The sequence below is a fragment of the Rhinopithecus roxellana genome, chromosome 11, assembly GCF_007565055.1.
Source record: "Rhinopithecus roxellana isolate Shanxi Qingling chromosome 11, ASM756505v1, whole genome shotgun sequence".
Lineage (NCBI taxonomy): Eukaryota > Metazoa > Chordata > Mammalia > Primates > Cercopithecidae > Rhinopithecus > Rhinopithecus roxellana.
Genome location: NC_044559.1, coordinates 90,836,999 through 90,858,890, shown reverse-complemented (window position 1 = coordinate 90,858,890; position 21,892 = coordinate 90,836,999). Strand labels below are relative to the sequence as shown.

Below are 21,892 nucleotides of genomic sequence, written 5' to 3'. Positions count from 1 at the left end.
ATCCAACTGCCTCAGCCTCCCAAAGTGCTGGGATTGTAGCAGGCGTGAGCCATCACCCCTGGCCTTGACCTATGGATATTTGACTCTTCTTGATAGATTAAATGATGAAACATATGCACCAATGGAAAGGATGCATGAAGTACAGCCACTGAATTTTGGTAAAATAGCCCATAACTTTTCTGTTTTTCTGTTTATTCCTTTTACTTTTTAATCATGTGGCAGATGACTTCAGATATCATTTATTTTGAGGTATAAATTCCAGGCAAACAATAGACAAATGTAATGCATATTGTATTTGCTTCAGATGAATAGGAAATGAGCATAGTGCATTTTGAACTTTACACACACACACACACACACACACCCCTACATTTTCTTGACTGACACAGTAGTCTGCATTAGAATTAAGTGATAATGTTTTCTTCAGAGGTTTCTTTGGAGTTATTAATATTCACCTTGGTGTATTTCAGTTACCCAAGGTGTACATTAATGGCCCAGAATGCAGACCTTGGGAAATGTCTTAATACTATTATTATATGGTTTCTCAGTTTCCCATTTGAATTTGAAGAATTCTTTTATTTTCATTTTATTGAATCTATCCTATTTCTATGAAATGAGAAATGGGAAATAAGGATAGAAAAGCAGTAAAGGCCTCTCTCTGCTCCTTAATGATGCTTTTATTGTAAAATCTTGCATTTTTTTAATTTTAATTTTTCTTCTCAAAACTTTCTTTTACCTGAAGCCTACTGTTGTTTCACCATCTTATATCCTTCAGCTCAGTTAAGACTAAGTTTCCATTTCCTAATTTAGGTTGGCCAAACATTAAATTAGCAGGTGTTTGTGTTATTTTGTTTCCTAATAGAACATGAAGCTGCCCAATGACCAGTGAAGCAATTGGTATGCAGCATCTTGGCAGAGAGAAGACTGGAGACAGAAGCCAACCCATAATGGAATCCAAATAGCAAAGTATACATGGGCTTGTCTGCTGCACATCTTAATCTTAAACAAACAAAATCTCTCTTTATAAGCTCCCTTTCCTTCCCTTACCAGAGTGGTTTTGTCAGCTTCAGAAACCTCATTTAAACACCTGGAAGAGAAACTCAGTAATTTGCATGTAGTTCTGCTTTGTTGAGCAGAGTATATGTGGAGCTATTCCATGTGGGCAGGAATGTAGCTTCATAAGGAAGTTTTCTTTAATTCTCAGAAATGCAGTTTTGTCCAACGGTTCATGGAATCAACTGCTGTGAAAATCTCTTAGGTTTGCTTTTTCTGATGGTCAGGCTACAGGAGCTTTCTCTTCTTACTTTTATATTTCAAACATTTTTTTTCTTTTTTAAAAATATGAGCCCTCAAAGTGGATACAGGATTCTTATAGATGGACAGAATATTCAATTTTCTCATTCTTCCCTTAATGACATGGGTAATATGACACCATAGCCAGTCCATAGCTAGTTTATACCAGTGTCCTTTGCCAAAAGAAGGCTCACTCTGTGGATATTGGCTTTACTTTTTGTTTTTCGTTTCCTTGATTTTATGTGAACTTTTTTTTATTATTAAAGTACAACATACATTCAGAAAAATGCACAGTGCAAAATGAACAGTTCAATGAATTTTTCCAAACTAAACACATCAGTGTAACTAGCACCCAGGACAAGAAAATTACTGGAAACTGAAAGATTCCTCCTCCCTGTCTAGTCTCTAATCACCCCCTCAAGAATAACCACTATTCTTATTTTTAAAATCGTAGGTTACTTTTGCCTGAGTATGAACTTCACATAGATGGAATTAAACAATACATACTCTTTTATGTCTTCCTTTTTTTTGTGCCATATTTCATGTTGTCGCGTGTAGCTGTGTTTTGTTCATTTTCATTACTCTGGGCTGTGTCCAGGTCGGGACTATTACAGACAGTGCTGGTATGGAACATTTTTGCCTGTGTCTTTAGATGGACATAGGAACATATTTCCATACGTGTGTATTCTCTCCTAGGAATGAAATAGCTGGGTAACAGTACATGCATATACTCAGCTTCAGTAAATACTATCAAACAGTTTTCCAAAGTAGTTGTACCAGTGACTTCACTAACACTTAATGTGAAGATAGGTACAGTTTAATTTCGCTCTTCAGCTTTCTGTGGCATTGCTATGGATAAATTTATTCAAACTCTCTGGATTAAAGTATATTTTCCACATGTTTTATTTCTTGGAGTAATCATATCTATCCCCTTTTGAGCATATTAACTTCCTCTGGCCTAATTCTTATTCATTTGTCTGTTTCCTTAATAAAAATTTATTAAACTCGTAATATGTGCTATATACTACTAGATAATGAAATATAAAATAAGTAAGCCATAGTACTTACATTCAAGAGAATTATAATGAAGTAGTGGAGACAGAAGTATGAACAGATATAATTTCTTTTACTCAAATCTTAAAAGCGACTTCTATGACCTAGCATCTCCAGATTTAAGTAAAGAAGCCCATTAACAAGTTATCAAGTTCATTCATGATTTATAGATGTTTTTATCATGTGTTTTCCAATATAAATTTCCCCTTTTCAAGGTGAACAGACCTCATATTTTTAAGCTTTCCAGAAACATAAGTCATTCTGTTCAAAATTGCTTTTAAAGAAAAATCTTTTGTTATCTTAAGGTATGATGACTATGATTACCCACAGTAGTTTAGATTCTAAACTCTGTAATCTGCATGTGTTTGCTGGCCTATTTAAAAATACTTTTAATTGAAAAATTTTTTTGAGTTCAGTATTTGCTGATACCCTTCTTGCTAATATAAATATATATTTGGCCTTTGGGGCTAGCACGTAAAATTACTGGGTTGATATTCTCAAGGAACAATTTACAATGACTCCTAGATTCTTCTCCTTATTGTAATATTCACCCTTGGTGCAGGTCTTGTAGCCTTCACACATATGGCTTTAGCTCCCAACTGTGAGCTGGTGGTTCACATATCACTATTTGTGGCCTAGATTCTCCTCTGAATTCTAGATTCATGTGTATTGTATTTTCCTTTGGATCTTGTGCTGATGTGTTACATTTGGCAGATGACAAAATGTATTTCACCTTTTTCTTCCAAGCACATTCTTCTCTCTGTATTCTCATTGTGGTGAATGCATCACTACGTACACAATTGCTGAAACAATTCTCTAGATGCTTTCAAATACCTCCTCTTCCCCACTCCCATCTAGATATACCAAAGTCCTACCATTTGTACCTCCTAAAAATTTCCTGGATCTATCTCACTAAAGCCTAGCAATAGTGTTCAGGCGCTTATTGTCTCTTTCCCAGACCTGGATTATTGCCTGGTCTCCCTGACTGCAATTTCATTCTCTCCAATCCACTCAAAAACCCATTGCCAGAGCAATCTTTGTAAATACACATCTGAGCTTGTTGCTTTCAGAGTTCTTTAGCAGAGCATGTGAAATGTCTCTTGCCTGCCTTTCCTGCTGGATTCATCGCCATTCATGCTTAGGTTTCCTGAATTTGTCATATCACCTGTAGTAACCCGCATGTTCCTCACCTTTTCTTGCTTCAGGCCTTTCCACATGCTCTTTTGTTCTGCATTGCCCATAGGGATAAATTCTTTTTTTTCCATTATAGTTAGGCAATGTTTGAATTTTTAAATTTTAATTTAAAAAATTTGCATACGTTATTGGGGAACAGGTGGTGTTTGGTTACATGAGTAAGTTCTTTAGTGGTGACTTGTGAAATTTCGGTGCACCCATCATCTGAACAGTACACACTGCACCATATTTGTAGTCTTTTATCCCTTCCCCCAATTCCACACCTCCCCACCCCAAGTCCCCAAAGTCCACTGTGTCATTCTTATGCCTTTGTGTCCTCATAGCTTAGCTCCCACGTATCAGTGAGAACATATGATGTTTGGTTTTCTGTTCCTGAGTTACTTCACTTAGAATAATAGTGTCCAGTCTCATCCAGGTCACTGCAAATGCTATTAATTCATTCCTTTTTGTGGCTGAGTAGTATTCTATTGTATATATACACCACAGTTTCTTTATCCACTCCTTGATTGATGGACATTTAGGTTGGTTCCATGATTTTCCAATCGTGAATTGTCCTGCTGTAAACATATGTGTACAAGTATCTTTTTCATGTAATGACTTCTTTTCCTCTGGGTAGATACCTAGTAGTGGGATTGCTGGATCAAATGGTAGTTCTACTTTTAGTTCTTTAAGGAATCTCCACACTGTTTTCCATAGTGGCTGTACTAGTTTACATTCCCACCAGCAGTGTAGAAGTTGTTCCCTGATCCCTGCATCCACGCCAACATCTACTTTTTTTTTTTTTTTTTTTTTTTTTTTTTTTTTTTGGTTATGGCCATTTTCTTGCAGGAGTAAGGTGGTATTGCCTTGTGGTTTTGATTTGCATTTCTCTGATCATTAGTGATGTTGAGCATTTTTTCATATGTTTGTTGGCCATTTGTATATCTTCTTTTGAGAATTGTCTATTCATGTCCTTAGCCCACTTTTTGATGGGATTGTTTATTATTTTTCTTATTGATTTGTTTGAGTTCGTTGTAGATTCTGGATATTAGTCCTTTGTCAGATTACAGATCGTGAAGATTTTCTCCCATTCTGTGGGTTATCTATTCTGCTCACTGTTCCTTTTCATGCAAAAGCTCTTTAGTTTAATTAAGTCCCAACTATTTATCTTTGCATTTGCTTTTGGGTTCTTGGTCATGAAATCCTTGCCTAAGCCAATGTCTAGAAGGGGTTTTCCAATGTTATCTTCTAGAATTTTTACAATTTCAGGTCTTAGATTTAAGTCCTTAATCCATCTTGAGTTGATTTTTGTATAAGGTGAAAGATGAGGACTCAGTTTCATTCTCCTACATGTGGCTAGTCAGTTATCCCAGCACCATTTGTTGAAAAGGGTATCCTTTCCTGACTTTGTGTTTTTGTTTCCTTTGTGAAAGATCAGTTGGCTTAAGTATTTGGGTTTATTTCTGGGTTCTCTGTTCTGTTCCATTGGTCTATGTGCCTATTTTTATACCAGTAAGTACCACACTGTTTTCGTGTCTATGGCCTTATAGTATAGTTTGAAACCAGGTAGTGTGATGCCTCCAGATTTGTTCTTTTTGCTTAGTCTTGCTTTGGCTATGCAGGTTCTTTTTGGTTCCATATGAATTTTAGAATTGCTTTTTCTATTCCTGTGAAGAATGATGGTAGTATTTTGATGGGGATTGCATTAAATTTGTAGATTGCTTTTGGCAGTATGGTTATTTTCACAACATTGATTCTACCCATCCATGAGCATGGGATGTGTTTCCATTTGTTTCGTTTGTGATTTCTTTCAGCAGTGTTTTGTAGTTTTCCTTGCAGAGGTCTTTCAACTCCTTTGTTAGGTATATTCCTAGGTATTTTATTTTACTTATTTATTTATTTTTTGTGGCTATTGTAAAAGGGGTTGAGTTCCTAATTTGATTCTCCACTTGGTCACTGTTGGTGTATAGAAGAACTACTGATTTGTGTATATTAATCTTGTATCTGGAAACTTTGCTGAATTATTGTATCAGTTCTAGGAGCTTTCTGGAGGAGTATTTAGGGTTTTCAAGGTAAATGATCATATTGTCAGTAAATAGTGACAGTTTGACTTCTTCTTTACCAATTTGGATGCCCTCTATTTCTTTCTCTTGTCTAATTGCTCTCGGCTAGGACTTCCAGTACTATGTTGCAGAGGAGTGGTGAGAGTGGGCATCCTTGTCTTGTTCCAGTTCTCAGAGGGAATGCTTTCAACTTTTCCCCATTCAGTATAATATTGACTGTGGGTTTGTCATAGATGGCTTTTATTCCACTGAGATGTGTCCTTTGTATGCTGATTTTCCTGATAATTTTAATTATAAAGGGCTCCTGGATTTTGTCAAATGCTTTTTCTGCATCTATTAAGATGATCATGTGATTCTTGTTTTTAATTCTGTTTATGTGATGTATCACATTTATTGATTCGCGTATGTTAAACCATCCCTGCATCCCTGGTATGAAACCCACTTAAGCATGGTGGATTATCTTTTTGATATGTTTTTGGTTTCAGTTAGCTAGTATTTTGTTAAGGATTTTAGCATCTATGTTCATCAGGGATATTGGTCCATATTTTCTTTTTTGTTTATGTCCTTTCCTGGTTTTGGTGTTAGGGCGATGCTGCCTTCATAGAATGAGTTAGGGAGGGTTCCTTTTTTCTCTGTCTTGTGGAGTAGTGTCACAAGGATTGGTATCAGTTCTTTGAATGTCTGGAAGAATTCTTCTGTGAATCCATCTGGTCCTGGGTTTTTTTGTTGGTAATTTATTAATTACCATTTCAGTCTCACTGCTTGTTATTGGTCTGTTCAGGGTATCTAATTATTACTGATTTAAGCTAGAAAGGCTGTATTTTTCCAGGAATTTATCCATCTCTTCTAGGTTTCTAGTTTATGTGCATAAAGGTGTTCATAGTAGCCTTGAATGATCTTTTGTATTTCAGTGGTGTCAGTTGTAATATCTCCTGTCTCTTTCTTTCTTTTTTTTTTTTTGAGATGGAGTTTCACTCTTGTTGCCCAGGCTGGAGTGCAGTGGCACAATCTCAGCCTGCTGCAACCTCTGCCTTCCGGTGTTAAGCGATTCTGCTGCCTCAGCCTCCTAAGTAGCTGGGATTACAGGTGCCTACCACCACACCCTGCTAATTTTTGTATTTTTAGTAGAGATGTGGTTTCACCATGTTGGCCAACCTGGTCTCAAACTCCTGACCTTGTAATCTGCCCACCTCAGCCTCCCAAAGTGCTGGGATTACAGGCGTGAGCCACCATCCCTGGGCTATCTCCTGTTTCTTAATGAGGTTATTTGGATTTTCGCTCTTCTTTTGGTTAGTCTTTCTAACCAATTTTATTTATCTTTTCAAAAAACCAGCTTTTTGTTTTATTTATCTTTTGTTTTTATTTTGTTTCAATTTCATTTAGTTCTGCACTGATCTTGGTTATTTCCTTTCTTCTGCTAGGTTTGGGTTTGGTTTGTTCTTGTTTCTCTAGTTCCTTGAGGTGTGGCCGTAGAGTGTCAGTTTGTGTTCTTTCAGTCTTTTTGATGTAGGCGTTTAGGGCTATGAACTTTCCTCTTAGCACCGCCTTTGCTGTATCCCAGAGGATTTTGTTCAGTTTGAAGAATTTTTAAATTTCCGTCTTGATTTCATTTTTGACCCAATGCTCATTCAGGAGCAGGTTATTTAATTTCCACATATTTGCATGGTTTTGAAGGTTCCTTTTGGAGTTGATTTCCAGTATTTTCCCACTGTGGTCTGAGAGAGTGCTTGATATAATTTCAATTTTCTTAAATTTCTTAAGGCTCATTTTATGGCCTGTTATATAGTCTATCTTGGAGAAAGTTCCATGTGCTATTGAATAAAATGTGTATTTTGTGGTTGTTGGATGAAATGTTCTGTATATATCTGTTAAGTTTACTTGTTCCAAGATATAATTTAAATCAATTGTTCCTTTGTTGACTTTTTGTCTTGATGACTTGTCTAGTGCTGTCAGTAGAGTATTGAAGTCCCCCACTATTATTGTGTTGCTGTCTATCTCATTGCTTAGGTCTATTAGTAATTGTTTTATAAATTTGGGAGCTCCAGTGTTGCATATATGTTTAGGATTGAGATATTTTCCTGTTGGACAAGGACTTTTACCATTATATAATGTCCCTCTTTGTCTCTTAGCTGGCATTGCTTTAAAGTTTGTTTTGTCTGATACAAGAATAGCTACCCCCTTTGCCGGGCGTGGTGGCTCAGGTCTTTAATCCTGGCACTTTGGGAGGCCAAGTCGGGCAGATCACCTGAGATTGGGAGTTCGAGACCATCCTGACGAACATGGAGAAACCCCATCTCTACTAAAAATACAAAATTAGCTGGAAATGGCGACTCATGCCTGTAATCCTCGGCATGTGTATATACTCAGGAGGCTGAGGCAGGAGAATCACTTGAACCCAGGAGGCGGAGGTTGCGGTGAGCTGAGATTGTGCCATTGCAGTCCAACCTGGGCAGCAAGAGCAAAACTCCATCTCAAAAAAAAAAAAAAAAAAAAAAAGCTACCCTTGCTTGCTTTTGGTGTCCATTTGCAAGAAATGCCTTTTTCCACCCCTTTACTTTAAGTTTACGTGAGTCTACATGTTAGGTGAGTCTTCTGAAGGCAGCAGATAGTTGGTTGGTGAGTTCTTATGCATTCTGTGGTTCTGTATCTTTTAAGTGGAGCATTTAAGCCATTTACATTCAGTGTTAGTATTGAGATGTGAGGTACCATTGCATTCATCATGCTATTTGTTGTCTATGTACTATTTGTTTCTGTTTTTAATTTGTATTTTTGTTTTATAGGTCCTGTGTGATTTCTGCTTTAAAGAGGTTCTGTTTTGATGTGTTTCTAGGATTTGTTTCAAGATTTAGAGCTTCTTTTAGCAGTTATTGTTGTGGTGGCTTGGTAATGGCAAATTCTCTTAGCATTTGTCTGAAAAAGATTGTATCTTTCCTTCATATATGATGCTTAGTTTCACTGGATACTAAATTCTTGGCTGATAATTGTTTTGTCTGACAAGACTGAAGATAGGGCCCCAATTGCTTCTTGCTTGTAGGGTTTCTGGTGAGAAATCTGCTGTTAATCTGATAGGTTTTCCTTTATAGGTTACCTGGTGCTTCTGTCTCACAGCTCTTAAGATTCTTTCCTTCGTCTTAACTTTGGATAACCTGATGACAATGTGTCTAGGCAATGATCTTTTCATGCTGAATTTCCCAGGTGTTCTTTATGCTTCTTGTAATTGGAGGTCTAGGTCTCCAGCAAGGCTGGGGAAGTTTTCCTTGATTATTCCCCCAAATATGTTTTCCAAGCTTTTAGGATTCTCCCCTTCCTCAGGAACATCAATTATTCTTAGGTTTGGTCGTTTAACGTAATCCTAGACTTCTTGGAGGATTTGTTCATATTTTCTTATTCTTTTTTCTTTGTTGGATTGGGTTAATTTGAAGACCTTGTCTTTGAGCTCTGGATTTCTTTCTTCTACATGTTCAGTGCTATTCCTGAGATTTTCCAGAGCATTTTGCATTACTAAAGTGTGTCCAATGTTTCCTGAATTTGTGATCATTTTTTCTTTAAGCTATCTATTTTCTTGAATATTTCTCCCTTCGCTTCTTGTATTGTTTTTTGGATTTTCTTGCATTAGGTTTCACCTTTCTCTGGTCCCTCCCTGATTAACTTAACAACTAACCTCCTGAATTCTTTTTCAGGTAAATCAGAGATTTATTCTTGGTTTGGATCCATTGCTGGTGAGCTAGTGTGCTTTTTGGGGGTGCTAAAGAGCCTTGTTTTGTCATATTACCAGATTTTTTCTTCTGGTTCCTTCTTATTTGTGTAGGCTCTGTCAGAGGGAAGGTCTAGGGCTGAAGGCTGTTTTTCAGATTCTTTTGTCCCATGGGGTGTTCCCTTGATATAGTACTCTCCCATTTTTCCTATGGATGTGGCTTTCCGTGAGCTGAACTGCAGTGATTGTTATCTGTCTTCTGAGTCTAGCCACCCAGCAAGTCTACCCTGCTCTGGACTGGTACTGGGGGTTACCTGTATAGAGTCTTGTGATGTGAACAATGTATGGGTCTCTCAGCTGTGGATAACAGCACCTGTTCTAGTGGAGGTGGCAGCGGGGTATAGTGGACTCCATGAGGGTTCTTAGCTTTGGTGGTTTAATGCTCTGTTTTTGTGCTGGTTGGCCTCCTGCCGGGAGACCGCGTTTTGCAGACAGCATCAGCTGTGGTAGTATGGAGAGGAACTGGCAGTGGGCAGGGTCCTAGAACTACCAAGATTATATGCCTTTTGTCTTCAGCTACAGGTGGGTAGGGAAGGACCATCAAGTAGGGACAGGGCTAGGTGTGTCTGAGCTCATACTTCCGTTGGGCGGGTCTTACTGTGGCTGCTGTGGGGGACAGGAGTGAGGTTCCCAGGTCAATGGAGTTGTGCACCTAAGAGGATTATGGCTGCCTCTCCTGAGTCATCCAGGTTGTCAGGGAAGTCAGGGAAGTCGGGGAAAGCCGGCAGTCACAGGCCTCCCCCAGCTCCCACACAAACCAAAGGGCTGGTCTCACTCCCACCGTGCCCCCAAACAGCCCCGAGTCTGTTTCCGGGGTGGGCAAGCCGGGCTTGAGAACTTGCCCCAGGCTACCGGCCTGCCACCTTCAAATGGAAACAGCCTGGTTCTTCCTCTGCTGTGGAGTCTGCACACTGGATTCGCACCCTCTCTCAAGTTCTGGTCAGGAGGCTTCTCACCCTATTCAAATTGTTACAAAGTCAGCTGGAATTTTCCTTCTCCCTGTGATGCTTCCCCCTCCCCCCACCCCTGCTTCTCTGGCTGCCCTCCCAGTGGATCCCTGTGGTGCCAGACAGGAATGGTCTGATTGGGGACCCAGTGGGCTCCCAGGGACTTTCTGCTGCTTCCTTTACCCCTGTATTTTTGCTTGGCTCTTTAAATTGACTCAGCTCCAGGTAAGGTCAGAAACTTCTCCCACAAATGGACCTTCAGTTGCTCCAGTGGGTGTGTGTATTCAGGAGAGGAGGCTCTCCTTTTCTCACTTTTGCAGTTGGGGCACTCACAGTATTTGGGGTGTATCCCAGATTTTGCAGGAGTAGTCCGCTTCCTTCAAAGGGTCTGTGGGTCCTCCCTCATAGGGATAATTTATACTCACTGTTTAAGATTCACCTTCTCTGAAATCCCGCCACTTATGACAACTTGGATGAACCTGAAGGACATTATGCTAAGTCAAATAAGCCAGACACAGAAAGTAAGTATTGTATGATCGTATTTATACGTGGAATCTAAACAAGTCGAACTTGTAGAAGCAGTTTTACCATGGTTGCCAGGGGTTGGTGTGTGGGGGAAATGGGGACATATTGGTCAAAGGGTATAAACTTTCAATTATAAGATGAATAAGTTCTAGGGACCTAACTCACAGCATGGGGAAGATAGTTAATAATACCGTATTGCTTACTTGAAATTTGCTAAGAGAAGAGATCTTGCATATCCTCACAGCACATACACACAAATGCAAAGGGTAACTGTGTGGTGATGGATATATTGATTAATATGATTGTAGTAATCATTACACAATGTATATGTATATGAAAGCATCATATTGTACACCTTGAATATACACAATTTTTATTTGTTAATTATACCTCAATAAAACTGGAGAAAAGATTCACATTCTCTGAGAAATTTTATTTAATCCCTTCAAGCTGAGAGACTGTCCTCTATGCTGTGGGTAACTCTATTTTAGTCCCCATGTAAATGTGTTTATTTGTCTCCCCTTCTGATCTTTATCTTTGCATTTCCAACATTTAGCACATTGCCTTGATGCAGAGTTGAGGCTCAGCATAGGAGACGCTCAACATAGTACAGGTTGAAGGAATGGTTGAATTAATTAACTGATAGCTTAAAACCCTCCATTTTTATTTTTTAAAATAATATTCCTAAATATATTTTGTTCTCTTGCCAGGGTTAAAACTCATATGTTACTTCTCTACCCACTTGCACAGACTTGTAAGGTCTTTTTAAATCCCATCTGTGTGTTTCTTCGTCAGCTGGAAACATTTAATGTCTTCTTAACTTGGAAATCTCCTGTGAGCTTTCTTCTGGAGCATTTAAAAAAAGATTATAAATAAGTATCAATCCTTGAGGAGCTGAATTCTTTATACGACTCCATCCAAAGAAATCCTTGATTAACTTTACTATTTAATTCCTATTTTGACCTGATGCAAATTTTAGGGTAAAGGGACAACCTATGAACCTTTGAACCTATGGTATCATCAGCTAAAATAAAACAACCACAGGCACCACTACCACAACATACATTTAGGAGGTGACAGTCATTAATTTCTCTTTTATCTGTGTGCCTATTTACTACATTAAGTTTACCATGCTTGATGTCCTTTGGGAGAAATGGTCATGCCTTGTCAATTTTCCTTACATAAACTCTGCAACCTGCCCCTTTCCCCTGTCCACTGCTGTAACGTATATTTGTTATGTTCACTGATCCAGTCCTTTTTCGCAGGCTTCAAGGACTTGCTATTTGGGCTCATGGATTCTGTAATTACCTTGGGCAGAGATGACAAAGCATAGGTTCCAAATTCAAAATACATTTGTATTTTTAACATTTCGAAGTCCCCATGGCATTAAAGTTACTACAATTTACTGTCAGATTACACATTGCCACCTTTAGAGCAAAAGAAATAATTTTAACGTTAGCCTTCTTGGTTATAATCTATGTTCAAGTTTTTCACCTTTCAGAAACAACCTAAACCTTGACACTGTCCTTCTAAATAAAGAAGCATGAGGTATAGGTCACTTCAGAGGGAATTATGTATTAAGTTGACTGTACAGTAATATCAGAGAATTTGCTTCACCTCTTTCTGAACATTTATACTTTCAATTATTACTCATCTGAGGAGCTGTGATCCTTTCTAAACATTAAACTATTTATCCCCTAAGTTACACTGATGACTGTAGGTAGAGCTTGTAACATTGTGGGAAACATGAAAATCACTAAGATTATCACAGTACAAAAACAGTACACCAAGTCTGACAGATGTAAGGAATAAAACAATTCCATATTCTTTCTATACCTTTTTTCTATTTTCCACTTCTATTACATTTCTGATGTGCTGTGTACTCAATCTTGTGAGAGAGTTGGAAGAAGTATCATTATCCCATTTTTACAGATAGAAAGACAGACACCGAAAGAGGAGATGAGTTACCCAGCTCATAGTGCTAATGACAGAGCTAAAACTAAAACCCAGACCACATATACAAGGGGGAAATCGTAGCAAGCCAAGAAAACCATAGAGTGTCTTTTTTTGGGTAATTAGTGAGTATGAACAGTGGGATGATAGCTACTTCGTTACAAAATGTAGGGAGGACAGTTAGAAGTTAATATCTCCAAAACCTGAGTGAAGTAGCAGACAGCTTTTATTTTCAGAAGGGAAGGAACTAGAAATATAGTAGCACAAGCCATTTATTAACCTTAGGCAACATTATTCCCAGAGTAGCAGAGCCTTGTGAAAGAAGCATAAGATTAGCAATCAGTAGACTAGGTTTAGATCTCAGTTCCTTTACTAGTTTCTATCTTCTTACACCAAACACCTGTTTAGTTAAAATAGGACTAATAATAGCAGACTCCTTCCCTCAAAGAGTATTGTGATGATCAATAAGATACTATACAGAAGCACTTTATAAGCTACATGATATTATACAAATACAAGTCCTCATGCTGTGTAGCAAATAAGAAATTTTTCCTATGTAGGAAAGAATGGCACATAGTTTTTAGGATAAGGGCTTGGAAGTTACACTGATGTGGGTTACAATACAAGAAATACCACCATCTAGCTCTGCCACTTGGCTAAGAAACTTAGTCTCTTGAAACCTTAGTGTTTTGAGTTTTAAAATGGAATAATCACATCTCTCATAAGCTTTTATGAAGATTATATGAAATGTTACATATGAAGTGAATGAACTATTGTAAATGTCCCTTGAATTATTTTTTTTAACTTAAGCTTTTATTTGGGAATAATTCTAGATTTACAGAAAAGTTGCAAAGTTGGTACAGAGAGTTCCCATTTACCTTTTTTCCAGTTTTCTCCATTGTTAATACTGTCTTGCATTTGCCATTACAAAGATACGGATACCGATGCATTGCTATTAATTATTAATAATGGTTATTTGGATTTCAGCAGTTTTTCATGAATGTTTTTTCTGTTCCAGGATCTAATCCTCAGTACCACATTGCATTTAGTTATATCTCCCCAATCTTCTCTGTGACAGTTTGTCAGTCAATCTCCTGTTTTTCATGATGTTAGTGGTCTTGAGGAACACTGCCCAGATGTCATTTAGGATGTTCACCAATCTCATTTTGTTTGTTGCTTTTCTTATGATTAGACTGGAATTATGGGTTCCTGGAGGGAATACCACAGAAATGGCATACTTTTCTTGTCACAGTATATCAAGGGGTACATGATATCCATGTGATATCACTGATGATGTTAAATTTCATCACTTGGTTAAGGCAGGGCTTGCCAGATTTTTTTCTTGTATCTTGAGCTAGTTCTGATCACCTATCACTTAGATAGAACATTCTGTTTTCTCTCTTCCATCTGATGTAATGCCGTTCATTTACATTTACTGCAAATTGTCATCTCTGAAGAAATACCTTCTCTAGCCATTCAACCTAAAGCAGCTTTCTCCTTGCAAGTCAGTCTCTATGACACTTCACTTTTGTGTTTTCTTCACAGCATTTATTGTCACCTGAAATCATCTTGTATATTTGTTTATCTAGTTTATTTTTTGTCTGTAGGCCCTTTCCCCCCAAAAGAAAGAAGATCAAGGTCCTCGTAGGATTTTTGCATATCTGTACACTGGAGTCTAGCACAAGGGCTAGAATATGCTAAGTGCTCAGTAACTAATTGTTGAATAAATGTCAAAGAAAGAATGATATAGGATTAATTTATTAGTATTTCTGAAAAGGAAAAGAAATGTAGCTGAATGGTGGTAGGTTTCATTTAGTGTTCTTAACTCAGTTGGTTTAATTTTAATGGAAAGGTTAAATGCAATTATCAACATCTATGGAATGAGGTAATCAGCGTCCTTGTAATTAAAGCTATCTTATAATGCACTTAATAATGTGAATGTCAGAGTGTTTTAGCTACTTATAAAGATTTGACTGACAAGGATTTGACTGAATAGTAATAGATCTTTACACATCTGCACTATTGGGACCTTTACTTGTTAACTGCATCATTGTTTATGCTGCAGAATTTTTATCAGAACCTGAAAGAATGTAGAAATAATAGATGCCCTTGATTATAACTTAAGCTGACTTCTTGATGTCTATTATCTTTTCATTTATACTTACTAAAAAATGAAGCTTTTTAATTTAAGTCTTTCCCCCATAACCCATTGTAAGATACCACTCTTTTTATTTCCCTTCTCAGGACTTAAAATCTCCAAATCAGAGAGATGAAATTGCAGGAGCCCGAGCCTCATTGAAGGAGAACTCTCCCCTCTTGCATTCAATTTGTTCAGCTTGTTTGGAGCATTCAGATGTTGCTTCCCTCAAAGCAAGCAAGGACACAGTTTGTGAAGAAATTCAGAATGCTCTCAATGTAATTTCAAATGCTTCACAAGGGATCCAGAATATGACAACCCCACCAGAACCTCAGGCAGCAACTCTGGGAAGTGCCCTTGATGAGCTGGAGGTAAGTCGGGAGAAAGATAAAGTGTGATCTGATGTCCCAATACGGTAATAATAATAATAAAACAGAAGAAGATCCACATGTTGGCGTTTAGAGCATGAGAAAATAAAAAATCCAGATTAGTCTCTATCACTTTCTTGAGTCTTCCAAAGAATTGATTAACAGGAAAATATTCTATTAGTATACTTCTGACTCCTGTACATCTCTGCCAAGGAAACCAATGAATTTGAAGTGTGATTATTAATTAGACTGAAATGATGACTTTCTTTCACGTAGATCTACTTATGAAGCATAAGATTTATTCACTCCACAAATACTTATTGGTATTACTGTTCTATGTGCTTGGGACATATCTGATCACTGCCTTTGACAAGTTTATACATTTTAGCGGGTGACTATAGGCAAAAATTAAAACCAATAAACATTGTAGAGAACACAATTGTATAGTATGTTACATTGAGAAGGTGAGATAATGCCAAAACCTTGAAAGAGTTCAGGAATCAGGCAGATGAAGATCTAGAGCAAAGGCTCGAAGGTATGTGCTCCATGTTTAAGTGACAACATAAAAACCAGGGTGTCTGGGTGGAGAGAGCAAGACAAGGAGTAGTAGGAGCTAAGGTTACAGAACCAACCATTGAGGGCAGTGTATGCCTTTAAGGACTTTGGCTTTTACTCCAAGTTAAACGGGAATACACTGAAAGGTTTTAAGCAAAGGTATGACATGCTGAGACTTGTGTCTTAAAAGGACTATGATGGTTGCATAAGGAACATAGACTGAAGGAGAACAATGAGAGGAACTGAAAAACCAGGCCAGAGGCTATTGTAGTAACCCAGGTTCCATTTATACACTTTACATTAACTACTTCATGTTTTAGTTTAGACTAGAGTGGTGTTAGTGGACATCAGTGCTAAATTTTGTAAGTAGAGTCAACTGAATTTTGATCGAATGGATGTGGGACATGAGAGAAAGGAAGGAGTCATGGCTAGTGTTGTAGGCTGGGTCCTCCAGAATCATACACAGAATGGAGTTTGGAAAACAAGGTGTTACATTTGGGAAGGAAAGAGGGAGGGAGCGGGACTGGATAGAGGAAGAAGTCTACCTGAGATCTAGACCCACAAAGGCCTTCAAGACGCCACATCCCCTATTATAGAAGAACTACTCACCTTCCACAACCATACCCTTGTAATTATTTTTCTAATTAGCTCTTTAGTTCTGTATATCATCTCTCTGATACTCACAACAGAACTGGCCAGTCAGCAGGGAGCTCTGGTGAGAGCATTGCCCTCCAGAGTGTACCTTGTCAGGCAGAAATGGCCAGGCCTGTATGTCTCTTTCAGTCACTGGATACAGGTTACCCTACCCTGGGAAGGGTATGACCTTTAGGGGCTTGAAACACTATATATACATACATACTGAGTATATATTACTTTCATGCCATGATAAAGCTGGAAAAAATTATAAGTTGGACCATTGTTAAGTCAAGTCAGGGACCATCTGTAGTCTGTATTTGGGGAGTGTTGAGTGTGATATGTTGAAATTTGCTAGAGTAGATGGATAGGATCATACAGGTTGATTATCCCTTATCTGAAATGCTTGGGACCAGAAGTGGTTTGGATTTTGGAATTTTTTGGATCTTGGAATATTTGCATATGGCTAATGAGTTATCCTGGGAATGGGATTGATGTGTAAACATGAAATGCATTTATGTTTCATATACATCCTATACACATAGCCTGAAGATAATTTTATACAATATTTTAAATAATTTTGTACATGAAATGATGTTTTGACTGCATTTTTTTTTATACTTTAAGTTCTAGGGTACATATGCACAACCTGCAGGTTTGTTACATATATATACATGTGCCATGTTGGTGTGCTGCACCCATTAACTCATCATTTACATTAGGTATATCTCCTAATGCTATCCCTCCCCGCTACCTCGGCCTCATAATAGGACCTGGTGTGTGATGCTCCCCTTCCTGTGTCCAAGTGATCTCATTGTTCAATTCCCACCTATAAGTGAGAACATGCGGTATTTGGTTTTCTGTTCTTGCAATAGTTTGCTGAGAATGATGGTTTCCAGCTGCATCCATGTCCCTACAAAGGACACGAACTCATCCTTTTTTATGGCTGCATAGTATTCCATGGTGTGTATGTGCCACATTTTCTTAATCCATTGACTGCATTTTAACTGCGACCTGTCACATGAAGTTAGATGCTGAATTTTCCCCTTGTGCCATCACACTGGCATTCAAAAAGTTTTGGATTTTGGAGCATTTTGGATTTCAGATTTTTAAATTAGCAGTACTCAACCCGTATAGCACATTTTTCGTAGTACTAAACAGAACTGTGTCAGAGAATGCTCCCAGAAGAGCTCCAGTTTATCTCAGACAATGCATTCTATATTTTAGGATTATAGAAGAAGACATTTCCAAATCATTCCTTCTTCTAAGACCTCTTCTGTTTTCTCATTTTAGTTGAAAGTGACTGCTACAGGCACAAAATGGCAACGGTTGGAGAGGAGGAGAAAGTGTGCGTGGTGTGTGTGTGCATGTGTGTGTGTGTGTAACTTCGATGGGAGTGGGCATAGGCAGGGTAATAGAGTGTTCTCTTTCTTAAGAAAGGCAGACTCACTTGTTCTTCATGAGGCAGGAGGGAGTCCAAAAGATATTTCTCTGAGATCTTAATGAGGATTCTAAACTGTCTGAACAACCCTTGAAATTTAGTTCTAGTCGAAGATACAGATGCGCAAACTAGTAAAAAATGCCTAAGTTTTCTATATTTTTTATATCCAAGTTACAAATAGCTGCTGCGGCTGTCTGAACTAGATAAAGCAGAATTTATTGAGCATTTAACCTTTTTTAATGATTTGGTAAATTAAATGGTTGCACTTTTCATTATTTACAGGAAGCTGTATTGGTAAAGCATCCAAAATAACCTTTGCTCTATTTTGCTCCTGCAAATATAATACTATGAAGTAAATTGATGTAGTAAATACTCTGTTGGGAGCAAGTCTCATTAAATGTTTATAGTGTGGAATGTATCAGAGTGCTTACTCACCAACCATGCTGAAGCTTTTGTTAAATTTTTCATTCTGGCCCTTGACTGGGTGTGGGTATGAAACCTGAAATTTATAAATGGAGAAAATAGAAGTTGAATTAGAACACTATACTGGCTAAATCAATTGATTTCTTGGAAAGGCCAGTGTGAATTATAAGGGTTTTCTTCTGTATTTGAGACTGAATGAGAGTTGAGAAGTGTCGAATTGTAGATTAAGACAATTTTGAAAATGTTTTGAAGCAAGAAACTTTGCCAATAAAAATTGTTTTGAAAATTCCAAGTCCATTAAGACATATTTTCTCCTGTGAGGAGGGAAAAAGCAGCTGTGGTCATTGTGGTACACAAGACTTATCTGAATCCTCATGCAATAAAGATGATAACAAATTATATGTATGTCTATTTTCTTATTTTCAAAGAGCTGTCATATTCACTTTTTTAAACCTTTTTTATATATTCATGTATCATCATTCATATAGTCATTGTTTACTGTTGTATCTCCAGCACCTAGAGTAATGCCCTAAATGTAGTAAGTGCTAGGTAAATATGAATGAATGAATATAATAATATGGCATGTCATTTTGTGATTTTGCAGTGAAAAGCATTTTTTCCTTACCCTTATTTTTTCTCCTTCCTCTGACTGAAAGTGGATGTATTTGGGGGTATATGGCTCTACTTTAACTTTTAACCAGACCATGAATTTACAGAGATGGCAACTACCAGAAGCACATGTAGGTGATACGCTGCTCAGAATCCTTTCTGTGGTAAGGCAGCGCAAAGAGAGAAAACTTTATATATATTCTCTTCTCTCAGCAGCTGTCCAGCCTTAGTCAGAGTTCCCTGTTACTTCCAAGATGCTCTTTTACTAAGGGTAATAATTTTGGGAAAGATACTCCTCATGTTCTTACATTTTTACCTTTAGGAGAAAACAGGATCTCTGTCAGTCAGATTAGCATTTAGAAGCTAAAGAAGAAATAGACATCACTGGTATCTAGAAGCACATCAATATGATTTTTTAAAATAGTTTGATTTCTAGATATATAGTGAGCTATAAGAACTAAAAGAGATGAAGAAAATATTTTTATATACATAAATATCTGATAAGTGAATTATGGAAATTATTTGAGGCTGATACAAAAAGCACAAAATCCTAACTAGTAAGCCAGCACCAGCATTGTGTTGGGGGATGGGGGAACTGCTTTTCAGTTATGGCCTGGAGCTTGAACTTTGAAAGACTATGAACTGAAGACAAAAGATAAATTCTGTATCTTGCCAATTGGATAGTCCCATAAGATACATTTGCCTGTTACTGGGAATCTTTAAAATTTAACCACCTTGTTAGAGAAATGAAAAAAACACTAACCCAAATAGCAGAAGATATTGGGAGAACTTGACTAGCATAGCCTGGGCTCTGGGAAGCTCAGAAAAAAGGAACAGAATCCATGTTGGAATTTTCTAGCCATAGGCCTGTCCTTATCTGGACTTTGGGTCAGCATTCATATTATCTGTGTAGCCTCTAAAACCCTGTCCAAAAATCTAATTTAAAATTGCCTTATCCCAGCAATACCTCCAGAGATCTGCCAGAAGGAAACTCAAATTCTTTCTGCACTTTATACACAGCTTTCAAAAAATTCTCATACAGTTCCAAGGAAGATGGTTTTCACAAAAAACACAAATAAGCCATCTTGAGTAACTTCATAAAATGAGCAAACTACAGAATCCCCAATCTGCAAACACTGTAGATATTGAAATTATAAGGTACTGAAAAAAGTTAGTATTTTTGATATACATTATTCCCTAATGAACATGTTGAAGGAAGAAAAGACTGTCAGCTATCTAAAATGAAAAACATAATGATGAAAAATTCAACGGTTAGGCAAAACAGGTGATTAGATTAGAGAATTGGTGATCTGAAAGATCTGAAAAATATTTGAAGAGGTTACTTTGAGTTTCCCTCAGAAAGTCACAGAAGTAAAAAATATTTTTTGAAAAGCAGTTAAGATATATGCCATGAAAAGTTCTAAAATATTCTAATATAAAATTCAGAAGAGAGAGAAGTATAAAACAGATAATGAGAATTTCCTAGCACTGATGGAAGTCACCATTCTCTATAGCTAAGGAGCCCAGTAAATCCCAAGCAAGATATATTTAAAGAAACCTATATTTACACGTGTCATAGTGAAACTGAAGAATGCCAAAGACCAAAAGGATATTTTTAAAAGAAAATAGGAAAAAAAGAATTACCTGTGAATGATGACTGATTACCTGTGAATGATAGCCGAGTTCTTAAACATGAATGCTACAAGACAGTAAATCATTCTCAGAGAAAATAACTGTTAACCTTGAGTTCAGTACATGATACAGCTATTTTTCAAGAAAAAAGATAAATATATTTTTACCCAGTCCCAAACATGAATAGTTTATTGTCAACAACTTTTCACTGAAGAAATTGTTAAAGAAAAATAAAAAATTATCATATAACAAGTGTGCAAATGCAGGAATTTGTAAGCAGAGGAAATGGTAAACATAAGTGTTTATTACTGCTTACATATTACTTTTTATAAATGATTAATAACTATGTATACTTTGTATAATTAATATTATAGAATGATTGTGTCTGGAAACACAGTGTATAATTAGGATGAACAGAATCATAGTTAAATGTTCTAGGGTCTTTATATATTTTTGGGAGAAGGATAAAAATATTGACTTATGGGGCGGAGCAAGATGGCCGAATAGGAACAGCTCCAGTCTCCAACTCCCAGCGCGAGCGACACAGAAGACCGGTGATTTCTGCATTTTCAACTGAGGTACTGGGGTCATCTCACTGGGGAGTGCCGGACAATCGGTGCTGGTCAGCTGCTGCAGCCGGACCAGTGAGAGCTGAAGCAGGGCGCGGCATCGCCTCACCTGGGAAGCGCAAGGGGGAAGGGAATCCCTTTTCCTAGCCAGGGGAACTGAGACACACAACACCTGGAAAATCGGGTAACTCCCACCCCAATACTGCGCTTTAAGCAAACTGGCACACCAGGAGAATATATCCCACACCTGGCCGGGAGGGTCCCACGCCCACGGAGCCTCCCTCATTGCTAACACAGCAGTCTGCGGTGATCTAACTGCAAGGCAGCAACGAGGCTGGAGGAGGGGCGCCCGCCATTGCTGAGGCTTAAGTAGGTAAACAAAGCCGCTGGGAAGCTCGAACTGGGTGGAGCTCACAGCAGCTCAAGGAAACCTGCCTGTCTCTGTAGACTCCACCTCTGGGGACAGGGCACAGCTAAAAAACAACAGGGGAAGCAGCAGAGGCCTGTGCAGACAACAACGACTCTGTCTGACAGCTTTGAAGAGAGCAGTGGATCTCCCAACACGGAGGTTGAGATCTGAGAATGGACAGACTGCCTGCTCAAGTGGGTCCCTGACCCCTGAGTAGCCTAACTGGGAGACATCCCCCACTAGGGGCAGTCTGACACCCCACACCTCACAGGGTGGAGTACACCCCTGAGAGGAAGCTTCCAAAGTAAGAATCAGACAGGTACACTCGCTGTTCAGCAATATTCTATCTTCTGCA

The 21,892-nt window shown here is 38.0% G+C and overlaps 1 protein-coding gene across 3 annotated transcripts in view; it reads left to right on the top strand.

Annotated features, from left to right (window-relative positions):
• Positions 1-21,892, top strand: part of CTNNA3 (catenin alpha 3) — a 1,783,100-nt gene that overhangs the window by 443,445 nt on the left and 1,317,763 nt on the right. For all 3 annotated transcript variants that reach the window (XM_030941008.1, XM_030941007.1, XM_030941009.1), the window contains exon 6: positions 15,006-15,269. In XM_030941008.1, the coding sequence (XP_030796868.1) occupies positions 15,006-15,269 (264 nt within the window). The remainder of the gene's footprint in view (positions 1-15,005; positions 15,270-21,892) is intronic.